Source organism: Gallinula chloropus (genome assembly GCF_964237585.1).
Source record: "Gallinula chloropus genome assembly, chromosome: 12".
Classification (NCBI taxonomy): Eukaryota; Metazoa; Chordata; class Aves; order Gruiformes; family Rallidae; genus Gallinula; species Gallinula chloropus.
This window is the reverse complement of record NC_140097.1, coordinates 14,880,621-14,901,992: the sequence shown is the minus strand read 5'-3', so window position 1 is coordinate 14,901,992 and position 21,372 is coordinate 14,880,621. Positions and strand designations below refer to the sequence as shown.

Below are 21,372 nucleotides of genomic sequence, written 5' to 3'. Positions count from 1 at the left end.
GAGCAAAACTTCCCCCATTCAGCAGCAGGGCTGTTGGATGCACTCAGCTGTCTCGTGTAACTTCACCCGGAGTAACCTCACTCACAGGGTGCAGTTCTGCAATAGTTTCAAGCTGACTTCAGCTGGCAGAGCTTCAGTGCAGCCTCTCCATCTCTTTTTCTGCACTGGTGCTAACCTGACCCCACGGTCGAGCAGTTCAGACAGAAACCTACAGAAAACTCTTTACTTCCAAAAATGAAATGCACTTGTTTTCATCATGGTAGCCTTCCCAAACCGTTCCCTACCAGTGCAGGCGTGGGTCAGAACAGGCAAAAGCAGCAGTGGGAAGGCAAGCAGGACTGTGGCAGCAGCACGTCAGGTCAGCTTGAACTGCTATGGAACTGTAGCACTAGTGTATGCCAAAATCCCACACAAAGTCATGCAAAGAGCATGCAGTGTGTCACAAATGCCCATTCCAGTTTCAACACACACATTTCCATATAGGAGCAAACCCTGAGGTGGGTATTAGTACTACACAACAAAGCACGTTTGTAGCAAGCTTAGAACCTGACTTTCACCCTACAAGTACCCTTGTTCCTTACTAACCTTCAGGGCATCTTGAGCCCCAACATCCTTGAATTTTGTGGAACTACAAGAGAACTTTGAAACAGAAAGCCAGCCTCCTCTACAGTCAAGCAGACTCTACTTAACTCGATCAAGCAGTTGTCTGCTCTTCAAAGGTTCACTTTAGCTGTATTTATACAGGAAGCTTCCAGATCTTTGCTGTGGCGAAAGTTAATCTACAGCCACATTACTGAAAGCATTCTTGCAGCATGATTATAAGTTATTCCAACCTAATGCCACCGAAAGACAGGAAATAATTTGTTTTACTGTCTTTAGTTAAGGGCCACATGAATGCAAAAGGCTCACATTCTTCCAAGTATCTATAAATTGATACTGCACTCAGGCTGAAACATGTTCACCATTTTAAGGGCTCCACACTCAACTCCCCCAGGCATTTCAGTTTCCTAAATCACCGGTTCTCAAACTTTTCCTGCTGTATTCCTTCCTGCCTTCTCACCTCCTCACTCTCCCATAAAAACATCTGATAATTGCTCTTTGGGAGCAGCTTCCACACCAGCATCCTGAAGGGGTATCAGGCCTAGAGAGCAACCAGAAAGGTGCCACTTGGGTAGATGCCCAGCTGGGAAACAGGGCCACACCAGAAAACACTGCTCTGCTCCCATTCTCTGCGCGATCTGGAGCTGTGATGAGGTCTCAGCCTTCCCAGTCCCATCCTCCCACCAGCTATCTCCTCTGCAGCTTCTGTATTCTACTGCCAAAAGCAAGCTGCATCTTTCCCTACTCCAGTGTGAGCAACGCTGTCCTGTACAGGCTTCGTTATCCAAATATTTCCATGCAACACAATCCTCAGAAGTCCTCCAGCCACTTATTTTCATAATTCAAAGTCTATGCAAAACCAAGACTGTATTATCTGGCACCAGCAAACTACAACTCCAAGCTGCATCCTTCCCCCAACTGAATCAGCAGTGGCAGGCATGTTCTGTTAAAAAGTTTGATGGCAAGGCTTCACCCTCCTTCCCTATCAAGGGCTTGCATTTCAAACTGCTCATTTCAAAGTCAAGAGGATTCTTCTCGGTATCAAAACTTCAAACTGTTTTCCGGGCTTCTGGCAGAGTCACTGAAAAAAAATTTGTGCTGTAAACCAACAAGGCTGCAGGAGAAAACCCTGGTATGAGCTCTGTAAGGACAACAGGAATAAGCCTGAGTCACTAAATGAGCAGCTACCAAATCCAGACAATATCTTCTTGTCAATGTGTATGATTGCAATTGTAATCACGCTCTAAATACGAGCACATCAAAAGCACCATGACCTTTCTACTCCAAAATTACTCTGAAATATTTTAAGGCTTAAGCATTTTGGTTTTAAAACTAACTCACACTCATTCTGTCTCAAAAGGCTGCCTGTAAGGGGGGAAAAAATAACTTAAGCTTGTTCAGAACAGGATGAATAAGCAAAAAAGTTTGTTGCCTTGAAAACTGCATAGATCTGACTGCTTGGGATACCTCCCCTTTGCTAAACTTAGCCCTTCCATGACCCTCAGGGAGGAATGCAAGACCTGTCTACGTTATCAAGTTTATAAGGATTAAACTTTAGCATAAACAACAGATCACTTCTAAACTTCACTCTAAAAGCCAAATTCCTGACTGTTTCTCAACGCCACTCTTCTGTGTTACTCCCTCTTTGCTCCCCCTTTTTTTCTTCATGTTGGTGAATGTGGGACTATTAGATTCCTGACCACAAAAGAAATTACTTCTCCTGCCCACTAAAAGCTTGCTGCTCAAACTGCTGACAAGTCTTCCCACATTTTTCCACCTTGAAGTCTGAGCACATCAGTACACTTTTCTGAGTTTTTCCCATATTGCTCATTAAAATAATTGGGGTTTGTATATGTCTGGTAGGAGGAAAATAAAACTCACCAAGAAAGCTTTTCTTTCTCAAGTTTATTATTTAAAAATATAATTTGCTCGTTCTACTGTTTAAGCATTTAAATCAGATTTCAGGATCAGAAAGTGGCAGATTTACAATTTAAACAACAATATTGATGCTTACAGGCTTGTGGCAACAAAACCTAGCATTAGGGCTATTATTCCCTGCAGATTTCTTCTTTTGGGCTACAACTTTTCAAGTTCAGACTCATCAGTTGAAGTGAGGGAAAAATCCCCTTAGCTATTTTTGTTACAGGAAAATAGTACTTCACCACTAGCTTGGGTGAGGAGGAAGGGGGGACGATGAACAAGAATCTCCTGATTTGTCGCGTCTATCATCCTCCAAGACAAAGAGCATCTTTACTAATTAAGGGGGCTGTGTGGAATTAAACTAGGAGCAGTTGAAGAACTCTTTCTCAGCATGCTTGGTGGGCACTAGCTGCAACTTCAGCAGCTTAGTGAGTCCCACCCCTGCGTGAGCTCAGCGGGGAGGCCAGGAGCACAGCACATTCCCCCTGCTCAGCAGGGACAGGGGCCGCTGCTCGGCTGATTTGCTACAGGAATACTGGAAAATTGCCACCAAAATAGCAAATCCTATTAAAAAACCAAAAAACTCTAAACAAAAAAACCACCCAAATCCAAAAACACCAAAAGAAACCCCCAAGCAATTTCAATAGGGAATTAAGGAAAAAGTGGAAAAAACCCTCCCACCCTCAGCTCCCACAATTTCAAGATGTTGAACTCTTGCTGTATTACTGTCTGGGACTTTTTCCATCATCACCATAAGCAAAAGCTTTAGGCTAAGACAGATTTATACAAAACTGTCTGTTAATGGTGCGAATGCAAACTTACTGTGCACTAACTCCTGCCACAAGTTGGTCATGGAAGCCAAAGTCTCGCTCTGTAGAATCTGTAACAGCTTTAACTCCGCCCTCCCTCCCCCCCCCTTTCTTTTTTCTTGATTTGGAAAAGAAAAACCTCAACAGACAAGTAAAATGCAACAAAGTCTTTATTTTAAAATCAAATAGCAGCTTAAGTTTCATCGGGGCAACTGAGATCTAATATCTCACATGCTACATGTTTAAACATACATTTAGTGCTTTTGACTCAAGTGCTGCTACTACATCTTGTATATATAAAACCACTTTGCTATTGCACCCTTTCTTACACGCTGCACATAACAGGAGAGTTCACTGGCCAGATTTCAGAGTTACACACACACAACACCAGAGTAAGAACACAAACGTGCATCTGTAATACAGTAATATTGCCATGAGAACAATGATTTTTGAAGTTTCAAACCTCTGGATGCTCACTATGCCTGGTTTACTATTACCAGAACAGATAGAAACATTTTAATCTCATTGTGTCATTCAAAACAAGTTTGTAAAAGTCTGATCACCCAAAATGGGAGGAAGAATAGGCCAGGCAGACTAATAAATTACAGGGCTGGGACATCACACATTTCGTTCTCCCTTGCATGTTTTGCACCTGGAAGTTTGAATTCAAAACGCCGTTTTTATTTTTACTTCAGTGAACACCTGGAAAATTTAAATCAGCAGTTCTTGTTGGATTTCCCCCTCAGAAAAAGAGCATAAACTTTTGCACATTCTGTGATGCCAGTTCACTACTATCCCTTTCCTATGGTGGTTTTCCCACCCCCATCTTTGACCTATTACTTTTCAAAAAAGATCTGGCTGTAACTGTGTCCTCTGTCTAAAAAGGGATTTAAACGTACGTGGGATTTCACTGCCTCACCTTGGGGTGGTGAAATTGTAGGCAGCATTAGCTGAGGAATATTATTTTCAGGTCACTTGGGAGATGACAGTAAAACGAAAAGCCAGGGCCTTGTCAAAGCGGTGCCAGTTGTCCAACAGGATGCGAGGCAGCAGATTAATTCCCCGTTATAACATCCAGAGAGACTGTAAACAAAGACTAAGGGCCCACAAAGATCACTTGCTATATTTTATTAAAGTGAGGAGCTAGCTTCCATACTCCCTAAATCCTAAATTCATTACTCTAGTCACGCTGCTCTGTGCTGGGCAGCAGATACCACATTCAGCCCCATCTTAGGTGGGTTAAAAGTTGCTCACCCCACTTTGTGAAACAATTTGGGTGCTCAATACAAGAAACACTCAGTGTTTGGCATCTACCACATGATTGCTGCCAGTCAAGCGGATTTATGGGCATGTTTTAATCTCTCTCACATTATTCTGGTCCGGAATTTTTGCTTCAAGCTCATAGTTAATTCCAAGTTTGGGAACTCAGGCCAGGGCAAGGGACTCCCCATTATAGCTGTTAAGTTTGCAAAGCTGGCAGTTGTTTTCCAATGCTAACGTATTCCCATACCTCATACCTCAACTACGAGCTTTGTCTTTAACAAGTGCACTAGAACACACCGATAGCTCCACGTCAACAATACAATATGACACAGCCAGCGCCAAACGGTTAGTTCAGCAGATAAGAAAGGCTCATTCTTCCTAAAAAAAAAAAAAAAAAGGAAGCTATTGCAGTCAAGCAGACAGAGAGAGGCTGGCAGATTCCATAATACAGAGTCACGGTAAAAATGGCCTCCTGCAAACTGTTCCTTCATCAAGGATTTGAGTCAACCAAAAGAGAGGAATCTTCTCCATTATTCACAGGAGGTTTCACCTCCCTGTCCCACAGCACAGCAGAGATTTTTATACATTCTGACACACGACTGCCTAAGAAGCACAGAGGATAAATTTTACTCTGCAGCAGAGGGAAACTCCTCTCTGTGCTTTCTGTCTGCGGTCCCAAAGTTGAGCTGGGCCTTTATTTTGACGGTTCCCTGGCCTGTGAATGGAAAAATCCCTTCTCAGCACTAGCAGGCTGGTGTCTGCCGCACACACCCACTGCACACAGCAGAAATTCCAGTCAATAAGGCAAGTGGGGCCCAGGCGATGGAAGGGGAGGAAGGAGACATACAAACAATAAGAAAAGCATCTGGCTCTGTTACTGGCTGGAAAGGAGACTGGAGTTCAAAAGAGACACGACTGCAGCCTTCAGTTAACAGGAAGATCATATCAATTCTCGCTGCCCTACTTTCCACACAGACTGAAATACCTGGAAAGGGTAACTCGGGGTTTCCAACCCACACTTTATTGCAATTCCATCCAGTCGAGAACAGTGACAAAGCCCACCTTGTAGGTTTTTGTCTCACTGGATCAAAATACATCCCCTGTTTCTGCTTTGGACCTCTGGAAACGGCCCGAAAAGTAAAACCCTTTGCTGAATGTGAGCCAGCCATCTCTCCTCCACCACACTAATGGAGGCTGCTCTGCTGTCCTTCCCTGGAGATAGCAGCCAAGTCTACTGAAGCTTCTCTCATAGCAACCAGAGCTCCAGAGCCAACAGCAGCTGCTGTCACTGCCTTCAACGCTTACCCACAGGATCCAGAGCAAAGCAACACCCTCCTCTCTGCATCTCCAGAGGAAAAAAAAAAAACCTGACACCAAAAAAAGGCCCAACAAAAGCCCAACCAGAAGGCTGGTGTCAAGATGACTTCCTAGGTCAACCAATAAGAAAAAAAAAAAAAAGAAAAGAAATCCTACTATTTCCTATTCAAGTGAAAAAGGGAATTTCCTGCATCTACTGATGAAATAAGAAATTCATTTTCAGGGTTTAGGTTCTGCCAGTAATGCAGAGCCAAAGTGGGGGTGGGGGGAGCGCAACCATATGAAACCCACGATGTACCGGTGCACCATCGGACACCAAACACTAAGTTCCTCAAGACCCAGCTGCACCCTTCGCACAAGGGGAGGCATTCGCTCCCTTGCCCAGCCATACCTTCGTGTTCCCATTACCTCATGGCCAGAGCCCGCAGCAGCCACCGCAGCCTTGCAGTGCACTGTGCTCCCTACAACCCCGCAGATAATCCCCCCCTTCCTCCTCCTTCCCAAATCCACCCGGGGGATCTTAGTTTCTGGCAGACGAGCGTGAGGACAGGGCCGGGAAGCGGCTGCGCTCCCCCCGCCCCCCCCTCACCGCCCCCCCCCCCCCCCCCGCTGCTACACCCATTTCCCCGCTTCCACAGGGCCACACGCGGCCTCGCACCTCACCTCCCTCCCTCCCCCCGGGGACAGCGAGACGCTGCCCGCCACCGCTTCCCCGCCCGACACGGGGGTGAACTCCGGTCACCGGCACCCAAGGACGAGCCGCCGAGCGACAGTGACCTTGCCGGTGCCTTCGGAGGAGAGGCGGCGGGGGACGAAGCGGGGCCGGCCGGCCGGGAACGCACCCTCGGCGGCCACCCGTGACGGACGGAGAAATGCGGGAGAATCCGCGCTGCAGCCCCCGGCGCCGGGCGGGCTGGGAGCAGGGGGTTACGGGGGAAGGCGCCGCACGGGCCCCATGAGAAAGCAGAAATGCAGGTCAAACACCGCCTCCCCCAAGGCCCGGAGGGGCCGGCGGCTCGGGGCGGGCGGCGGCGGCAGGCAGCGGCGGCCCGGAGGAGGCTGCCCCGAGACGGACAGCGACCCCCGAGGCCCCCCGGGACAACAAGGGGGAAAAACGGGGATCGGAGGAGACCAGCCTACAGCGGGGCTTCCCAGGCGCTGTCCTCCGCCGACAAAGCCCCACGGCCAGGCCCGGCCCCGGCCCCGCACAGGCCTGCCACCACCGGCCCAAGCCCGGCCACCGCGAACGGGCGCGAACTACCGGGACCGCCATGATGGCCCGCGCCGCTGGGCCGGGCCTCCGGGGCCGCTGCCCCACCGCCGCGGCGGAGCCCTGACGCCCGGGCCCCCCAGGCAGAGCAGGGCGGAGCGTCGGGCCGTAGCCCGCATCGGGAGCCCCCCACGGCCGCCCTCCCCGGCGTCCCTTCCCGCCAGTCCCGCCACCAGACACGACCAGTCCGAGCCCGCCGGTCCGCGCCTACCTGGCCGGCCCGTTCCCCGGGCCCCCGCGCGGCACTAGGCCCGGCTCAGCGCCACGGCGTCTCCTAGGCGGCCGGCGGGAGCAAGCCCTCAGCGGCGGCCGCAGCGCCAGCCCCTCCCCCTGGCAGCAGTAGCGGCGGCTTCTCCCCAGGCCGGGCGGAAACGGCACTGGGCGCACGGGGATCCCCGGCGCCGGCGCCAGGGGCGCCCCAAACACGCCCACTCCCGCTCCCCGTTGGCTGCCGCGGTGCTACACCCCGCCCCGCCGGGACGCCCGCCGCCTCTGCGTCCCCGCCCACCCACACTTTCCATTGGTTGTATCTCCTCCTGGCCCCGCCCGCGCTCCCGTCTCATTGGGAGCCGCGAGTCCGCCCCGCCGTTCGCCCCACGGTCAACGCGTCCCATTGGCGGGCGGAGCTGCTAGTCGGCAGGGGGCGGGAGGGGAACAGGCGGCCGTCAGTGTCGACGCGGTGCAGCCGGGCGTGCTGCGACAGTGCCTGCCGGCCGAGCCGCGCTACGTGCCGAGGGGCGGGGCCCGTCACCGCCCCCGCCGAGGCGCCGCTCGCCGCGGGGTAACTCCCGCGTCGGGACACGTGGCAGAAAGAAGGGGCGGCGCGGACGGCCGGGATTCCTGGGCGGCAGCCGCCGCCTCTGCTGCGCATGCGCGGACTGAAGGGGGCGAGGGAGGGAGACAGGGTGCATGCGCGGCTGTGCGGGGCCTGCCACTCGGCACGTCCGCGCCGCGGGGGGAGGGGGCGGCCGTGAGGTCGGGCTCCCGTCGGGGGAAGCCGGGAAGGCAGCCCGCCGCCCCTGCTCCCCGCTTACCCGGGCTGCGCTCACGGCCCGGTGGGCCCTCCTGAGGCGAGGGTGGCAGGACGCGTCAGGGCTGCCGCCTTCTCACAGGCGGCGGCCGGCGGGGAGAGGTGCCGGTGCCAGCACACCGCTGGGGCGCGGCGCTGGCCTGGTTCTCTCTCCCCGGAGCACCAAACAAAGGGCGTCGGGCGCTGGCGGCGGGACGGCAGCGTGAGGCGGGAGGGGGGGCGCGGTGGGAAGTGGGGCGCGGGAGACTGATTCCCGCTAAGCGGGGCAGGAGGCGCCCAGCGGCACGAGGCCTGTGTCTGCGCCCGTGTCCAGCCCAGGGGCTGTCCCTGCGGTGTGCCCGCGACCCTCTTCTTCCCTGGGAGGACGCGGAGCGCACCCAGCGCTGCTCCGCCGATTTGCGGAGCTCCCCGCCCTTCTCCCGGCTGGGGCGAGCGGAAGGCGGGCTGCGCCGGCGGCCAGCGGTCCCTCCCGCGGCCGGGAACGGGCGCTCCGCAAGGAGGGGCTGGCGTGGCAAGGCTCTTTGTGCCCTTCACCCCCCGCGGAAACAGCCCAGCGACGCGGGGAGCAGAGGACAGGAATCGCTGCCGAGCAAAGGGGACACTTGAGAGGGGCGAACGGAGCCGCGGAACAAAGCCGGAGGCAGCGCAGAGGGGGTTGCGGCCACCGCCCCGCTCCGGGGGTCACTCGGAAGGGCCGCGCCGCGCACCCCGGGGGCTCAGCAGGGAGGGCCCGCTCCGGCCGCCATCTTGTGCGCAGCGCCCACTGCTGCTCCCCCCCACTCCCCGCCACGGCGGCCGGGCTGGGCCCGCCCCGCCGCCACCCCCGCGGGAGGGCGGGCCCGGCCGCTGCGGCGGGGCCCGCGGCGGAGAGGAAGAAGCGGCTCCGGCGGAGGTGCCGGGCGGGGCCCGCCGTGCCTCTCTGGCTGGCGGCAGCTCACGGGGCGCCGAGCCAGGCGTGCCGCAGGCACTGGGCGGCGGTGGCGCGGCGCTCGGGTGCGTACTGCAGCGCGGGCAGGAGGAAGCCGGCGAAGGGGGCGGCCTCCTGTTTGGTCCAGTTGTGTCCGTCTTGCAGGGTGGCGGGAATGCTGCGGGGGCGAAGCCTGGAGAGCCGCAGGAGAGCGCCTGGCAAGGAAGCACACCACCGTCACCGCCCGGCAGGACCGAGATCGCTCGCTTCCCGCGGGCGGCTCCTCCGAGGCAGCCCGAAGCGTCCCTTCGACTCGCTTAAGCAGCACCTGCATTGCCCCTTTCAGGTTCAGCCCCGGGGTGTTTCTCAGCAATCATCTTCCCGAGCCCGTGCTGGGAGTTTCCCCGTTACCAAGCACCACGTAGGGAACATGCCCCGAGTGAGTGAAGCCTTCCCAGACTAGCCCTGCTGAAACCACCGCTGCTGGTGCCCTGGGCCTAGCCAAGCATGACCCCACATGCCCTGGCCCATTTCAGCGCCAGAGCTCCCAAGCTGCTCGCATTTAATTCGGTTTTGGCCCGGAAGAACGCCACTGCTGACCGAGAAGCTATCCCTGGCCCCAGGAGCAGATAGTGTAAATGAAGTGATTCAGGTTGGACCAGTTTGGTTCGTAGGGAGAATGAATATAAAACAAGAGCAAGTTTTGACTCATTCCTTTTGAGCACTGCAGAGGGACTAAGTGGGAGCACAGGGTACAGGTGTGCTTGTTGAACTACAGCCTGAGACTAGCACTCGGTGGTGAATGGAGTGGGGGGGGGGCTGAGGCTGGGTGGCTCGTGAAAGCAGGGAGTGAGGATGACAAGGCTAAATTGCAGAAGGATGGAGTCATGTGACGCCTTGAAGGCAAAGAATGGGATTTCAAGCCTACTGAGTCAAAAGGGAAGGGAACTGGGGGAATAAAGCAGAAGAGACATTACAGTTGGGTCAGAATCCTAAATATAGTGGCTGCGGTGGAAGGATGGAGGGATATGAGTGTCTTTTTCCTGGTCATCACTGTTCTCTGCCAGTGAATGGGTGAAACCCAACCAGTTACGTGCTCTTCAGCCTTCCTGACATGTAGCTGTTTCCTGTCCCTATTTCTCCTTTGGATTAGAACAGAATGGAAAGAATAGCAATGTTTTCCCTAACAGGAGTTAGCTAGGGTTGGGTTTTTTGCATTCATCCCTGGAATGCTCCTGGATTGCAAAGGTAGGCAGGGCAGGAGGGGTCACTGCTTTCTATGAAATCTCCACTCATCTCTCCCTGCTCGTAGCCTTCACTGTACAACTTTCAGGGTGAAAACTGTGAGCTGAGTAGGTATGTTGGAGATCCACAGAGATTTTTAGAGCAAACTTCCTTACTCCAATTCTTACCTGGCCTGCTGAAAAATTTAGTTAACTTGTTCCAGGACAAAGCGATGTGGGGAGGAATTCTTCCCAGGAGTTCAATAATACGAGCAACATGATCTAAACAGGGAGAGAGAATGCATCAAGACACACAGATTGTGTTGCTTCTGCTGGTGAAATGACTAATAAGATGGTGTCCTACCATCATCTCTGGAGAAGTATTTCCCAGGTTGAGGGTCAAACAGACGCTGCCCAGTTGCCATTTCAAATGCCTAGAACCGGAGTAGTGTTAATTCATTAACTGGCCCAGGGGTTTTCCCCCGGGTAACTCTGAGAGCACCGGTTTCCCTTGCTATCGCACAAACTGATCCTACAGCATGGAAGTACACTCCTCAGATCCATATCACAGTGAAACAGAACCACTGGAACACCTGTGTGCCCTCCATTTGGTCACATCTATGTGTAACACAGAGCACGAATTACCTTCTAGTGTAAACTACTCGGTGCATTTTATCAGGAGCATACTTTCAATCCCAAGGGAATGCATGCAGAGGCAAGGAAGCCTTGCTCCCCATGCAGCAGGTGCAGCCATGTCCCCTGTCCTACCAGGCAGCCCGTGCTCCAGATATCTGCAGGAGTGCTGTAGTCCAATCCAAGCAGCACTTCCAGGGCACGGTACGGCTGGGTCTGTATCTCCTTGGAGAAAGGCTTGTACTGAAACAAACAAGCTGGTTAGCGTCCATAAAGGAGTAACAGCAACACTTGTGATCACGAGCATCCCGCAGAGCAGGAGGGGAACAGTGCACACACTAATCTCCGTGCAGGACAGGGCAGGCCCATTCTCAGCCCCCCTCACACCAGGGTGAATTAAACTTCCCAACATGGGGTTGAATCTTGAATTGTAGGGACTAACTGCAAACTGCAGAAATGTCCCAAGTTGACTGTTGTCTCTAGGAGCACAGCGCCTGCTCCGAGTGGGGAGTGCTGAATCTAATTCCTTTCCCCCCTGAATATAACACCCCCCAAAATTAGCATCTTGGCAGCACACTGAAATAACCCCTCAGCTGCAAGAGGTCAGACATGCAGGGTGGAAATGCAGCACCCAGCATCCTGCAGCAGCGTGGGATTGAGACACTGAGCAGACTCACTGTCCAGCATGCGCTGCCCAGATCTGCGATTTTCACGTCTATGCTCATCAAATCAGATTCTTCCAATCGATGGCCAGGATCGTCACCTAGAGGGAGAAGCAGGGAGAAATTGTGCCTTTCTGAACTAACAGCCATGTATCGCCACAGGAGAGGGACTGTGGGCCTGCCTTTAAAGTTTTTCAAATTAAAAGGTCCCGAAACACTTCTTGTCACCATCTCTGTTTTCTGAGGAAACACAAAGGAACAGCTGGTGTCCAGTCAAAATTGAAGAGGGTGTTTGGGAGGAAAATAGTTTGGAGTGGAGCAGTGTGACCACATGCTCCTGTCCTACTGCAAGGATCCTCTAGCACCAAGGTTACAGTGGGCTCAGAGGAAAGCACTGGTTAGACACAAAACATCATGCCTCCATAGACTTCATCAGTCCTGGCTGTCATGGAGCTTGGACACAGTCTGCTTGGCAAGCACTGCAAAGGTTACATTTTCATCTGACCCCAGAAGAGGGTACATAAAAGTCTCCTCCAAACCTTAGAAATATGGGAAATGAAGAGCAGAAGTGCCATGTCATGCAGCTTTTCAGTCAACCCATGGCGTATGTAAACCTTTTGATGGCTGCAAATGACAGACACAAGGGAACTGTCCTGCACGAAAGCAGGAGTGGGTCCCGAGGTCGTGGTGGGGCTGTTAGCAGATGCCCAGGATCTGTGGCTGTCCTCCACACAAACCTACCTGCCAGGCCACATTTCCAGAGGTGTCTTGAGTAGCTTCGAGCTGCTTGGCCTCATGTATGCCTTCAGCAGAGAGAGGAGAGGCATCGCAGCAGAAGCTGGCTGCGCCGTTTTGTACTGGGTGTTGCAGGAGATGGGAGCTTACTCCTGAGTTCTCTCTATCTGCCACCTCCCCTTTCCCCTCCTGGCAATAACACCTAAGTCCCTTTTCTTGTGAAAAACACCACCACACACACACACCCCGGAGCGCTCACCTGGTCCCTTTAACCTCAAATCCGTTCTCTGCCCACAGTCGAGCGTATCACGCAGAAGCCCTCGGAGGCTTTTGTCGCGTCTGTACAGCAAGATGTTCTCCGGTTTGATGTCCGCGTGGATGATGCGGCAGCGCTTGTGCAGGAAGTGCAGCCCCGCCAGCACCTGGGGGAGCGGGCAGCGATCACGTCAGCAACACAAGGGTCCCCACCTCATCCCCTGTCCCAGCAGCCGGTGCAGCAGCTGGGCACAGCAACATTGCAGATGTTTTGGTGTTACAGAAAGGGGCCACTGATGATAATTAACCAATAGGTTGGTTTTGGACAGCGATTTCACTGAGCTGTGCTGGAGGGCAGCCAGCAGAGTGGTGCCTTGGGTTGGGGTGGCCTTGTGGGAGCAGGGACAAGGGGATTCATTGCAGAAACAGGTGCTGGAGCCCCATGTGCCCAGCACGCTGAGTAAGAGGACCTAAGGAGCCCAGCAGAGAAGGGGCTGTTTGGGGCTAGGGGGTGACATGCAGCAGAAGGTTGCCTGAAAAATACACAGGTACCAGTGTGGATGGGCAAGCCCGGAGAGATGGAAAGAGCAGAGGGCTAGGAGGAGGCATTGCGATCACAAAGCTGAACTTTCTCCTGAAAAAAGCCCCCCTGTTTGTGTGCCCGTTCACCCCCCATGCCTTCCCGCTGATTGTCATTCCAGTGGAATTTGGGAGCCAGCTACAGAGTGACATGGCATGGGGAGGGGGGGGAGGGTGTTCCGTCTTACAAGGAAAGACGTGGGGGTGCAGCGTAACTGGGGCAGGAGGAGGGAGAGGCGATGAGCCAGCGTGTGGTGTAGAGGCCCTAAGGGTAGTGCAGGAGAGCCATGTAGGGAAAGAACAGCTTGCGATGGAGCAGGAGAGTGGCCTGTCACAGGGGAGAGAGAAACAACAGCTGCTGGAGAGTAAGAGTCGCTATCAGGAATCAATAACGGTGAAAACGCTGCTGGGAGATTTATATATATTTTTTAAACACTCTGGTCAGTCATAAAGGGCTGGCAAGTATTGTCTGCCTTATCCAGTTCTATTTTGGGATGAACATCAGCCCTGGGGAAATACCAACCTTAAATGGTAACTGTGAAACACGGGGAAAGATTTAAATAGCTGAACTGGAATGAATCAGAAGTAAATACTGCCTGAGCGCTGATCCCGGGGGGAAGAGAGATTCTGAGATTTTACAATTAAAACAGATAAGGGGATGGATCAAACAAAACCCTTGGGTGTGAAATAGGGACCAGAGAGTAGTGCCACTACATTTTGGTGTGACTTATTCAGGTGTTAGTGGAGCTTCTTTAGAGGAAGAAGAGGCTACTCCCGAAAAGGGGATGAAGGAGAAAGCGGTTTTCTTTCTTAGTGTGCCCAGAAGGGCACAGGAATCGGGGCGGCCAGTCTTCATCTTGGCAGAGGTGCAGACTCTGATAAGTCTCAGCATGAGAGGCAAAATGCCATTTCAACCGCTCTGAGGCCTCACTCCAGTTTCCCATTCCTTAGCTATTCCTGGCCAATGCATAAACCCCTCGGTTTTCATGCCTGGTTTGATCAGCACACCACATCCTCACAAGGGACGAAGGAAGAGCTGGCTCTGAGCAGGGAAACCTCACCCTGGGAGGGCAGGTCTGGCCAACTGAACCAGCAATTTAGAAAGAAAGCCTTGGAAAGACATCGGTGTCCAGGGAGATCTCCAGCAGCCTTCGGTGGGACCAGGCAGAAAGCTGCTGGCTCTGCCAGTGCTGCCCACGGCTGGATGCTGAGGGGAATGCCGGTGCTGGCATTGCTGCCAGAGGGGACTTCTCAAGGCAGCAGGAGGGCAGAGAGGTACATGGCTCACCAACAAGGAGCATAATGCTGGCAAGGCTATTTGTCCTTGCGAGCAGCAGGACTGCTAGGGAACTCGGTGATGGGAACACAAGTGCCACCGCGTCCCCAGTGCGGGTCTGCAGTGTCTCCTTCCCAAACCCAATGAGGCTGAAGGCTTGGCCAGTAATGCACGGTGCCCCTATGTTAATGGGAACATGACTTTCTGCGCTGCATCTTTTTGAATGTTTTCTCTCCTTACACCTGAAAAAGGTACTGTTTTCCTTAAAAAAATAGCTCAGTCTGTATCGTCCCTTTCTTTGCAGATACAGTCCCACAGGAGGTGGTGGCAGCTGGCCCAGGATGAAGACTATGGCATGTTCCCCAGCCAATGGTCCCTTGGTGCCCTCACCCTGTTCCAGCCAAGTTCTCACCTGCTGTAAAGACTTCTTCACAAAAGGCAGAGGGAGTCCCTGGGCTGCGTAGTTACCCATCAGACATCGCAGGGAAGGACCCAGTGCCTCAAACACCAAGCACACATGTGGAAAGAGTCAGGGATTTGCTAACAGAGAGAAGATGCTACCACCAGCCTTTTGCCCTTCACCAGAGCCCCCAAAATATCTCACGATCCAGCCTCTCCCCTCCAGCCACCTCCACGTGCCCTGGCCCCACTGCTGCTCTGCTCATCCTCATGGGAGCACAGCATCCTGTGACTCTGGGCTTTGCTGCCCCGGAGCGGCAGCGCTAGCAGAAGGATATGGAAGCCATTCTCTCCAATCATTCTGAAGTCATCTAACAGACAGACGATGTTTTCTCCTGCCTGGTCCTTCTTCTTCATATTGCTCACCTGAGGAGATTCCAAGAAAGGTGCAGAGACATATATATATAGACATCTTGTGCCTGTTTTATTCTGCTCTACAGACTCTTCCAGGAGCTGGCACTTCATGACCCTTGGCCTAAGAGATCTCCAACTGGAAGCTGCTGTAGGCCAGGGGAGCAACACTGTGCTTAGCTTGTCCTCACACCCATCTGCTGCTGGCCCAGGGTGCTGGGTTGGGTGCTACGCTGTGCCAGCACTGCACACTCACACAGTGTGAGCCAAACCTCTCAAACCTGCCGGTGAAAGGCCTCATGGTTCAATGGCTTTTGCTCATCTAGAGCTGATGTCACTTTGCATTTCGGAGAATTGTGACCAGGAGCTTTCTAAAACTGTCAGGTCAAGGGGTCTTCAGAGGCAACTAGCTGAGACCCAGATACAAGCACCTAATTACCACAGCCGTTAGCAGAGGCAGGAGGAAGCTGTCTGACTTCAGATGTTTATGATGTTTTTGCTGCATCCTGCTTTTTTGGGTGGGTTTTTTTCCCAGGTATTTCCCTTTACTTACAGATCAGTGTTGCGATAGAGCCCTCTGAGCGGGGAATGACACAAATACATTGGAAACACTCCCATCTCCTGCACAAGGACATCAGTGCCACTTTTTTCTGTTGCTTTTCCACTTTCTCTTCCTCTACGTTCCTTCTGTTTCCTGAATTTCAGTCTCAGCTGAAAGAAGTGGGCTGACAGGGCAGGTGGGACACAGCCAGTATGTCCCAGTGTGACAGGAGGAAGGAGAAGGAGCCCATTTCAGAGACCAGCACCAAGCCAAGGCAATTTCCACGAATTACCTACCTTCTGGGGGTTCCCCCCTTCCCTGCCACAACCCACCCCAATCCCTACCTAGCTGCTCAGCCTGAGACCTGGAAGGACAAGGGCTGATGAGGCTGATACCAAGACCTGAATGTGGTGACCATTCCTGCAGAGCAAAGCAGAGAGCCCCAGAATATACATACACAGCGGAGGAGAGCAACCTCGTCCTGGGCAGCCTCAGCAAAGCTCTCCCGGCTTTTCAGGACCTTCACAGCCACATGTTTCTTCCTCCTGGGAAACAGATCACAGCTGCCAGCTGACACGTGCCAGTGTGGCACTAACCAGCAGTACCTCCCCTTCTCCTGGCCCTGGGCTCCCCAGAGAGGGTGCTGCCCTCTTGGAAGCAGCCTTGCATGCCAGACCCATTGGCAGCCCTCCTGGTGACGCTGCCCCAGGGACTGGGGAGGGACTGGAAAGAAACAGGCAGAGCAGGGGTACTGCAGTGTCTAACAAGAGGAGCAAATGCAGAGCAAGAGCTGATCCCACCTCATTTACGTTCCTTGATTTTTCAGGGTCTTCGTTGTATCTCACCCATCCTGCTGCCAGGTTTCCCTGGTGCTCGGGGACGCCGATGTGCTCCCAGGCAGGCAACTGTGCTCTGCGGCTTCTGGGAGAGGGGCAGGTCCTGCCCAGGAGATTGGCCACCCCTTCCCACCTCCCTGAAAGACGGTCAGCTCCTCACCTCATGTCCTGGCACAGCCAGACGGTGGCAAAGGCACCGCAGCCCAGCTCGCACAGAGCCTGGTATCGCGTGTTGAACACCTCTCCTTCCCGGGCAGGGTGGTGGCCGCCTGTGGGGACCATGGCCAAGAGACATTACTGATGTCTCTTGCCACTTGTAGGCTGGAAGAGCTGCTGAGGACAGCCGTCCTCCCAGAGGAATGGCCAGACAGGTCCTGGTGGCTTCCTCTGGCCTGGGATGAGCCTGGCACAATCTCGGTTCTGGAGCTGTGCATCAGAGGACTGACCTGTGCACTGGGCTGCTGGCACCTCCTCCCGTTCCTGCTCCTCCATGGCACAGCGCAGCAGCGGCTCCTGGCACGAGGGGAGGGAGGCAGCAGGGAACCACTTCTGGGCAGTGTGATATCCTCAGTGTATTACTCCTTCAAAGAGAGTTGGGAGTGCTGGAGGGCAGCCGTACCACTGGCTGCGCACAAGGGCTCCCTCCTCTACCCTGCTGTCCCCTTGCCCCCTTCTTTCCCATTCCCTTTGCCAGGCCCGGTGCCAGGCTGGTACACGTGGAGGCAGGGATTATTTTAAGAGCTCAGAAGAAAGCTGGCAGGCTGGAGCTGGGCAGGGATCCCGGCGGTGCACGGCCAGGATGGGGCCAGGTGGGAGTCTCAGGTTTCCCTGTGCCCAGGGTAGATTTTCAGGGGCTCAGCGGGGACCGTGGGATCCCCTCCCATGGACACAGCTGGGGAACACACCCGCTCCCCATCCCATCCCAGCTGAGGAGGGGACACGTCTGGGTTTCTGCTGGCCGGAGGAGCCTCACACTCCAGCTGTGTGCGAAACAGAGCCCACGTGTGAAACACTGCAGCGCTGCACATCTGTCTGCAGCCCTGCGCCAGAGCAGGGTTTGCCATGACCGTCCTGTGACACCCTAGCAAGAGGCTGTGACTGAGTGGAGGCTGTTCCTGGGGTTTGTTACTATGACAGCCCAAGGTACAAACACCGAGACAGCGCAGACAGACTGATGCAACTGCTGCCTCCCCACCCCACAGCCCTGGTGTAGATTTGGCTTCAGCACCCATCACCTGAAATAGCAGCCCAGAGCCTGTGCTGCTAATGGAAATATAGATGTGAGCTGTGCGGCCAGGGTATTGCAACCCAGCCTTCTGGGAGCTGGGAACGGCACTCGGTGTACGGCCGAAGCTTCAGGGTAGCACGCGCTGCCAGAGCTCGTAACAGGAGATAATAATCCCAACTAGCCCATTGGCAGGGGTAGAAATACTGATTTTTAAATCCTTCATGGCGAGTCACTACAGCTAAGAGCTTGTCTGCCCTGGAGGATTTTCAGAGATAGCATTTGTGGGCTGGCGGTGGCAGCGGGTGCGGTGATGGGGAGTTGCTCTGGGACAGGAGGCCCGACTTCCTCAAAGCACTGAAGTTTCCTTCCACACACTGATGAGCCCAAGACGCAGCCTGCCTTCAGGCTCCCAGCATGGGGCTAATTATGGGTCAGAGCAGGCTCAAGACTCTGATCCTGCCTAGGACAACCCAAACTGCCAGAGCTGACATTCCTCCATTCACCCAAGCCGGTGCAACATTCTGAGAGGAGCTCAAAAATCTCTCCTCTGCCTCTAACCACAGGGGCTCTACTGTTCAGAATCAGCCTTTTAGGCATAAATCCCTGGGGTGCTGTGCATCCGTGTGGCCGCTCTTCACCAGACACTCACTAACGGCTTAGCCATGAAAGAGAGATGGAAAGAAGAATTTCCCTTATTTGTGCACAGACTGAGCATAGCGGATACACCCCAGGCGCACGGGCCCCGGTGTCCTCCTTGCTGCGGAGGCGAGCCAAGTCCGCCTTTAGGGCTGCAAGACTTCAGCTCCAACCACCCTGGTTACACGGACGCACTGGCCAAGGATGCGGAGCGTTGCTATGCAACTTGGTGTAGGAGAGCGAAACGTACTTTTCTAAGCTTTGTGATAAAGGATGACGGATGCTGTAGAGTCCTTCGTTGCTCAATGTCTTTACATTAAAACCTGCTGTTATTCCCCTTCTGTCATTCAGAGCCAAGTTGTGCAGATCCTACTGGCTTGCTGCTGGCCTGCACCAGGTCAGAGAACTTTGTCCCAAAACCCTTCCAGTCCTGCCTGCTCCACAAGAACCATGGGCAGGGAGCAGTGCTTCACCTCTGCCCACAACTCCTCCACCTGACCTGCATGGGACAGTGTACAGAGCTGCCCACCCACAGTCATACCTTACACTGCCTGGACCTCTGGAGTCACAGAGCTCGTCAGAGCAACACGTACCTTTGTCTGCACAAACGCAGCCCTGGCAAGCCCCTGCTGAGTGCAGCATCCCTGCAAGCCACAACATGCAGTGGAAACTCAGCCCCGTCGGTGCACAGGGCTCCGAGCCCCAGGGACCCTGCACAGACTTACCGTGCAGCAGCTTGCAGGCAGGGAACGCTGCTCCCTTTGTCATCTGGCTTGATCTGGAGCTCCCTGAAGTGAGATACCAGCTGGTCCTGCTCTCCTTTCAGTCTGCGCTGCCTGGGAGGGGTGTCCTTGAGCAGACCTAAGTCTTCTGCATCGCTGGATGGACGTGGTGAGGAGCAGGGTAGGGTATCAGATCACAGCACCGCTTCTGGGAACAACCTTGGCTTCGGGATAGCAGGAGACCTAGGACAGCTGCAGTGGATTCACTTTACTGCTGGCTTCTCTCTGCTTCCCCCAGCTTCCCTGGCAGCAGGTCTATCAGCCCGCTGCGGCTCCGCAGTCTCCACAGCAACTATTTATAGAGGGAAATTCACAGCTCTACTGAGATGGAAACAGAGAAATCCTTCCTCTCTGCTCCACTGTCCCCAGACCCAGAAACCGTGGGGCTGCCAGGCACTTCCCACTCCTCCCAGCAGCATGGCAGCAGGGCTCATGGCCCAGCCTTTCCGCTTTGGCACCGTCTCCTGCTCGGCACAGCTGTCCTCAGCCTGGGGGAAACAGTCCCCCTGGCTGCTGGGGGCCAAGCTCCCCAAACCCACCCATGTGCCTGAAGCTCTTCAGCCCCCCAGCAGAGCCCGCAGGCACCCCAATGCAATCACAGCTTGGTACTGGTGACCGCAGAGCTCACTCTTTCCCTGATCCCTTTTCACAGAGAATCATGACCTCAGCAGCATCGTCCAGGCAGCCTTGCTCGCCCAGCAGCCCTGTCATGCCTAGGTGGTACCCGGCCTCCAGCCCCCACACAACACTGAGGAGCCACACATTGTAACAACAAAAAAAAATTTTGAAAAACTACCCCAAACCACTCTTATTTTTTCCTTTCCCCACTACCAGAGCTGGGCAGGCTGTGGCCTCCTCCGCACTGGGGCCCATGGCTGTTCCAGCTCAGGTTTCCAGGCACAGAGAACAAGGCCCAGCCCTGAAGCAAAGGGTTAAGGCTGGTTTGTGCTGCTGATCCTGGCTGCCAACCCCAGGTCGGGGCCTCCTGGAGCACTTCTCCCCTTGCCTGTGCCCCTCTCCTCTCACCTGCCTTTCCCACACCAAAAATAACAGGGGAGGAGGCAGAGGCTGCACCAGGCTTGGTGCTGAGCCATTCATCACGCCTGAAAGGCCGGCGAGAACATGCACTGTATGGGAAGGAGCAGCAATATTACACAGATATGAGGGGGAGCAGCAGATATGAGGGGGCAGCCAAAGCTCCGCTCGTGAAGGGGGACAGTGAGGTGGGGTAGAGGGAAAGGCAGGGGAGAGGGGCCAGGCGCCAGCTCTGTGTTGGCGAGGAGCTGTACAGTTAGTTGAAGAGCTGTTTTGCTGATTTTGAAACAGTGGTGGACAGCAGCCACCAACATAAACTGTACCTCCAGCAACCCCCTCACTGCTTACCCACTGTGAAAACCACACGCAGAGCTGGGCTGTGCCCCAGAACAGCTCTACCCCCCACCCCCTTCCCCTCGCACCTACAGCGGGAGACACCGGGATGTAGGAGCCATCAGCAGAAGGTGGCACAGGGTTATCTCCAAGAGCGGCGGCCGGGGGCTTGGAGCCTGTGGTGGGGCAGGAGGGAAGAGCCCCATGCTGCTGGCACAGCCCCGGACCTGCACTCAGGAGTACAGAGAGGCAAAGAGATTCTGGGCAACAGCAGCATCGTGTAACGCAGGCATGACACTCAGGTTGTATATTAAAATTTATTGAATTATTGTGTAAGAATTCTCTTTATTAAAATCATTTGGACTCTAAACTGATTATTTACAGACAAAACCTCTCGTATCACCAATAGATTCCTACATCTCAGAACAGTATCTACAAATAGTTATTACACTATGTAACAAAATTCAGATTTTTTTTTTTCAAGCTTTTTATATTAATTATTAATTCCAATTTGAGAAAGACAGTACCTCGGGTGCTCTGAGCAGAGCTCAAGGTATGGCAGGGCAAAAATGCAGGTCGGACCATACCGCAACAGACGGAGAGACACCAAGTCACAAGGCTGGGAGGGGGCAGAGTCACCAGGACAGGGGCCGGGAGAAAGACTATTAGAGCAAACGCACTGGCTGTTCTAG

The 21,372-nt window shown here is 54.1% G+C and overlaps 1 protein-coding gene across 1 annotated transcript; it reads right to left on the bottom strand.

The window, feature by feature from the left end:
- Nucleotides 1-9,143: 9,143 nt before the first annotated feature.
- On the bottom strand, nt 9,144-20,023 carry LOC311196068 (SRSF protein kinase 3-like; the record flags this gene model as incomplete). Its single annotated transcript, XM_084269563.1, has 14 exons — nt 9,144-9,331; nt 10,529-10,621; nt 10,704-10,773; nt 11,108-11,215; nt 11,650-11,735; nt 12,629-12,791; nt 14,892-14,998; nt 15,217-15,304; nt 16,288-16,375; nt 16,827-16,935; nt 17,113-17,179; nt 18,904-18,964; nt 19,256-19,408; nt 19,941-20,023. The coding sequence occupies 14 exons, from the start codon at nt 20,021-20,023 to the stop codon at nt 9,144-9,146; spliced, it is 1,464 nt and encodes a 487-aa protein (XP_084125689.1).
- Between the last annotated feature and the right edge of the window lie 1,349 nt (nt 20,024-21,372).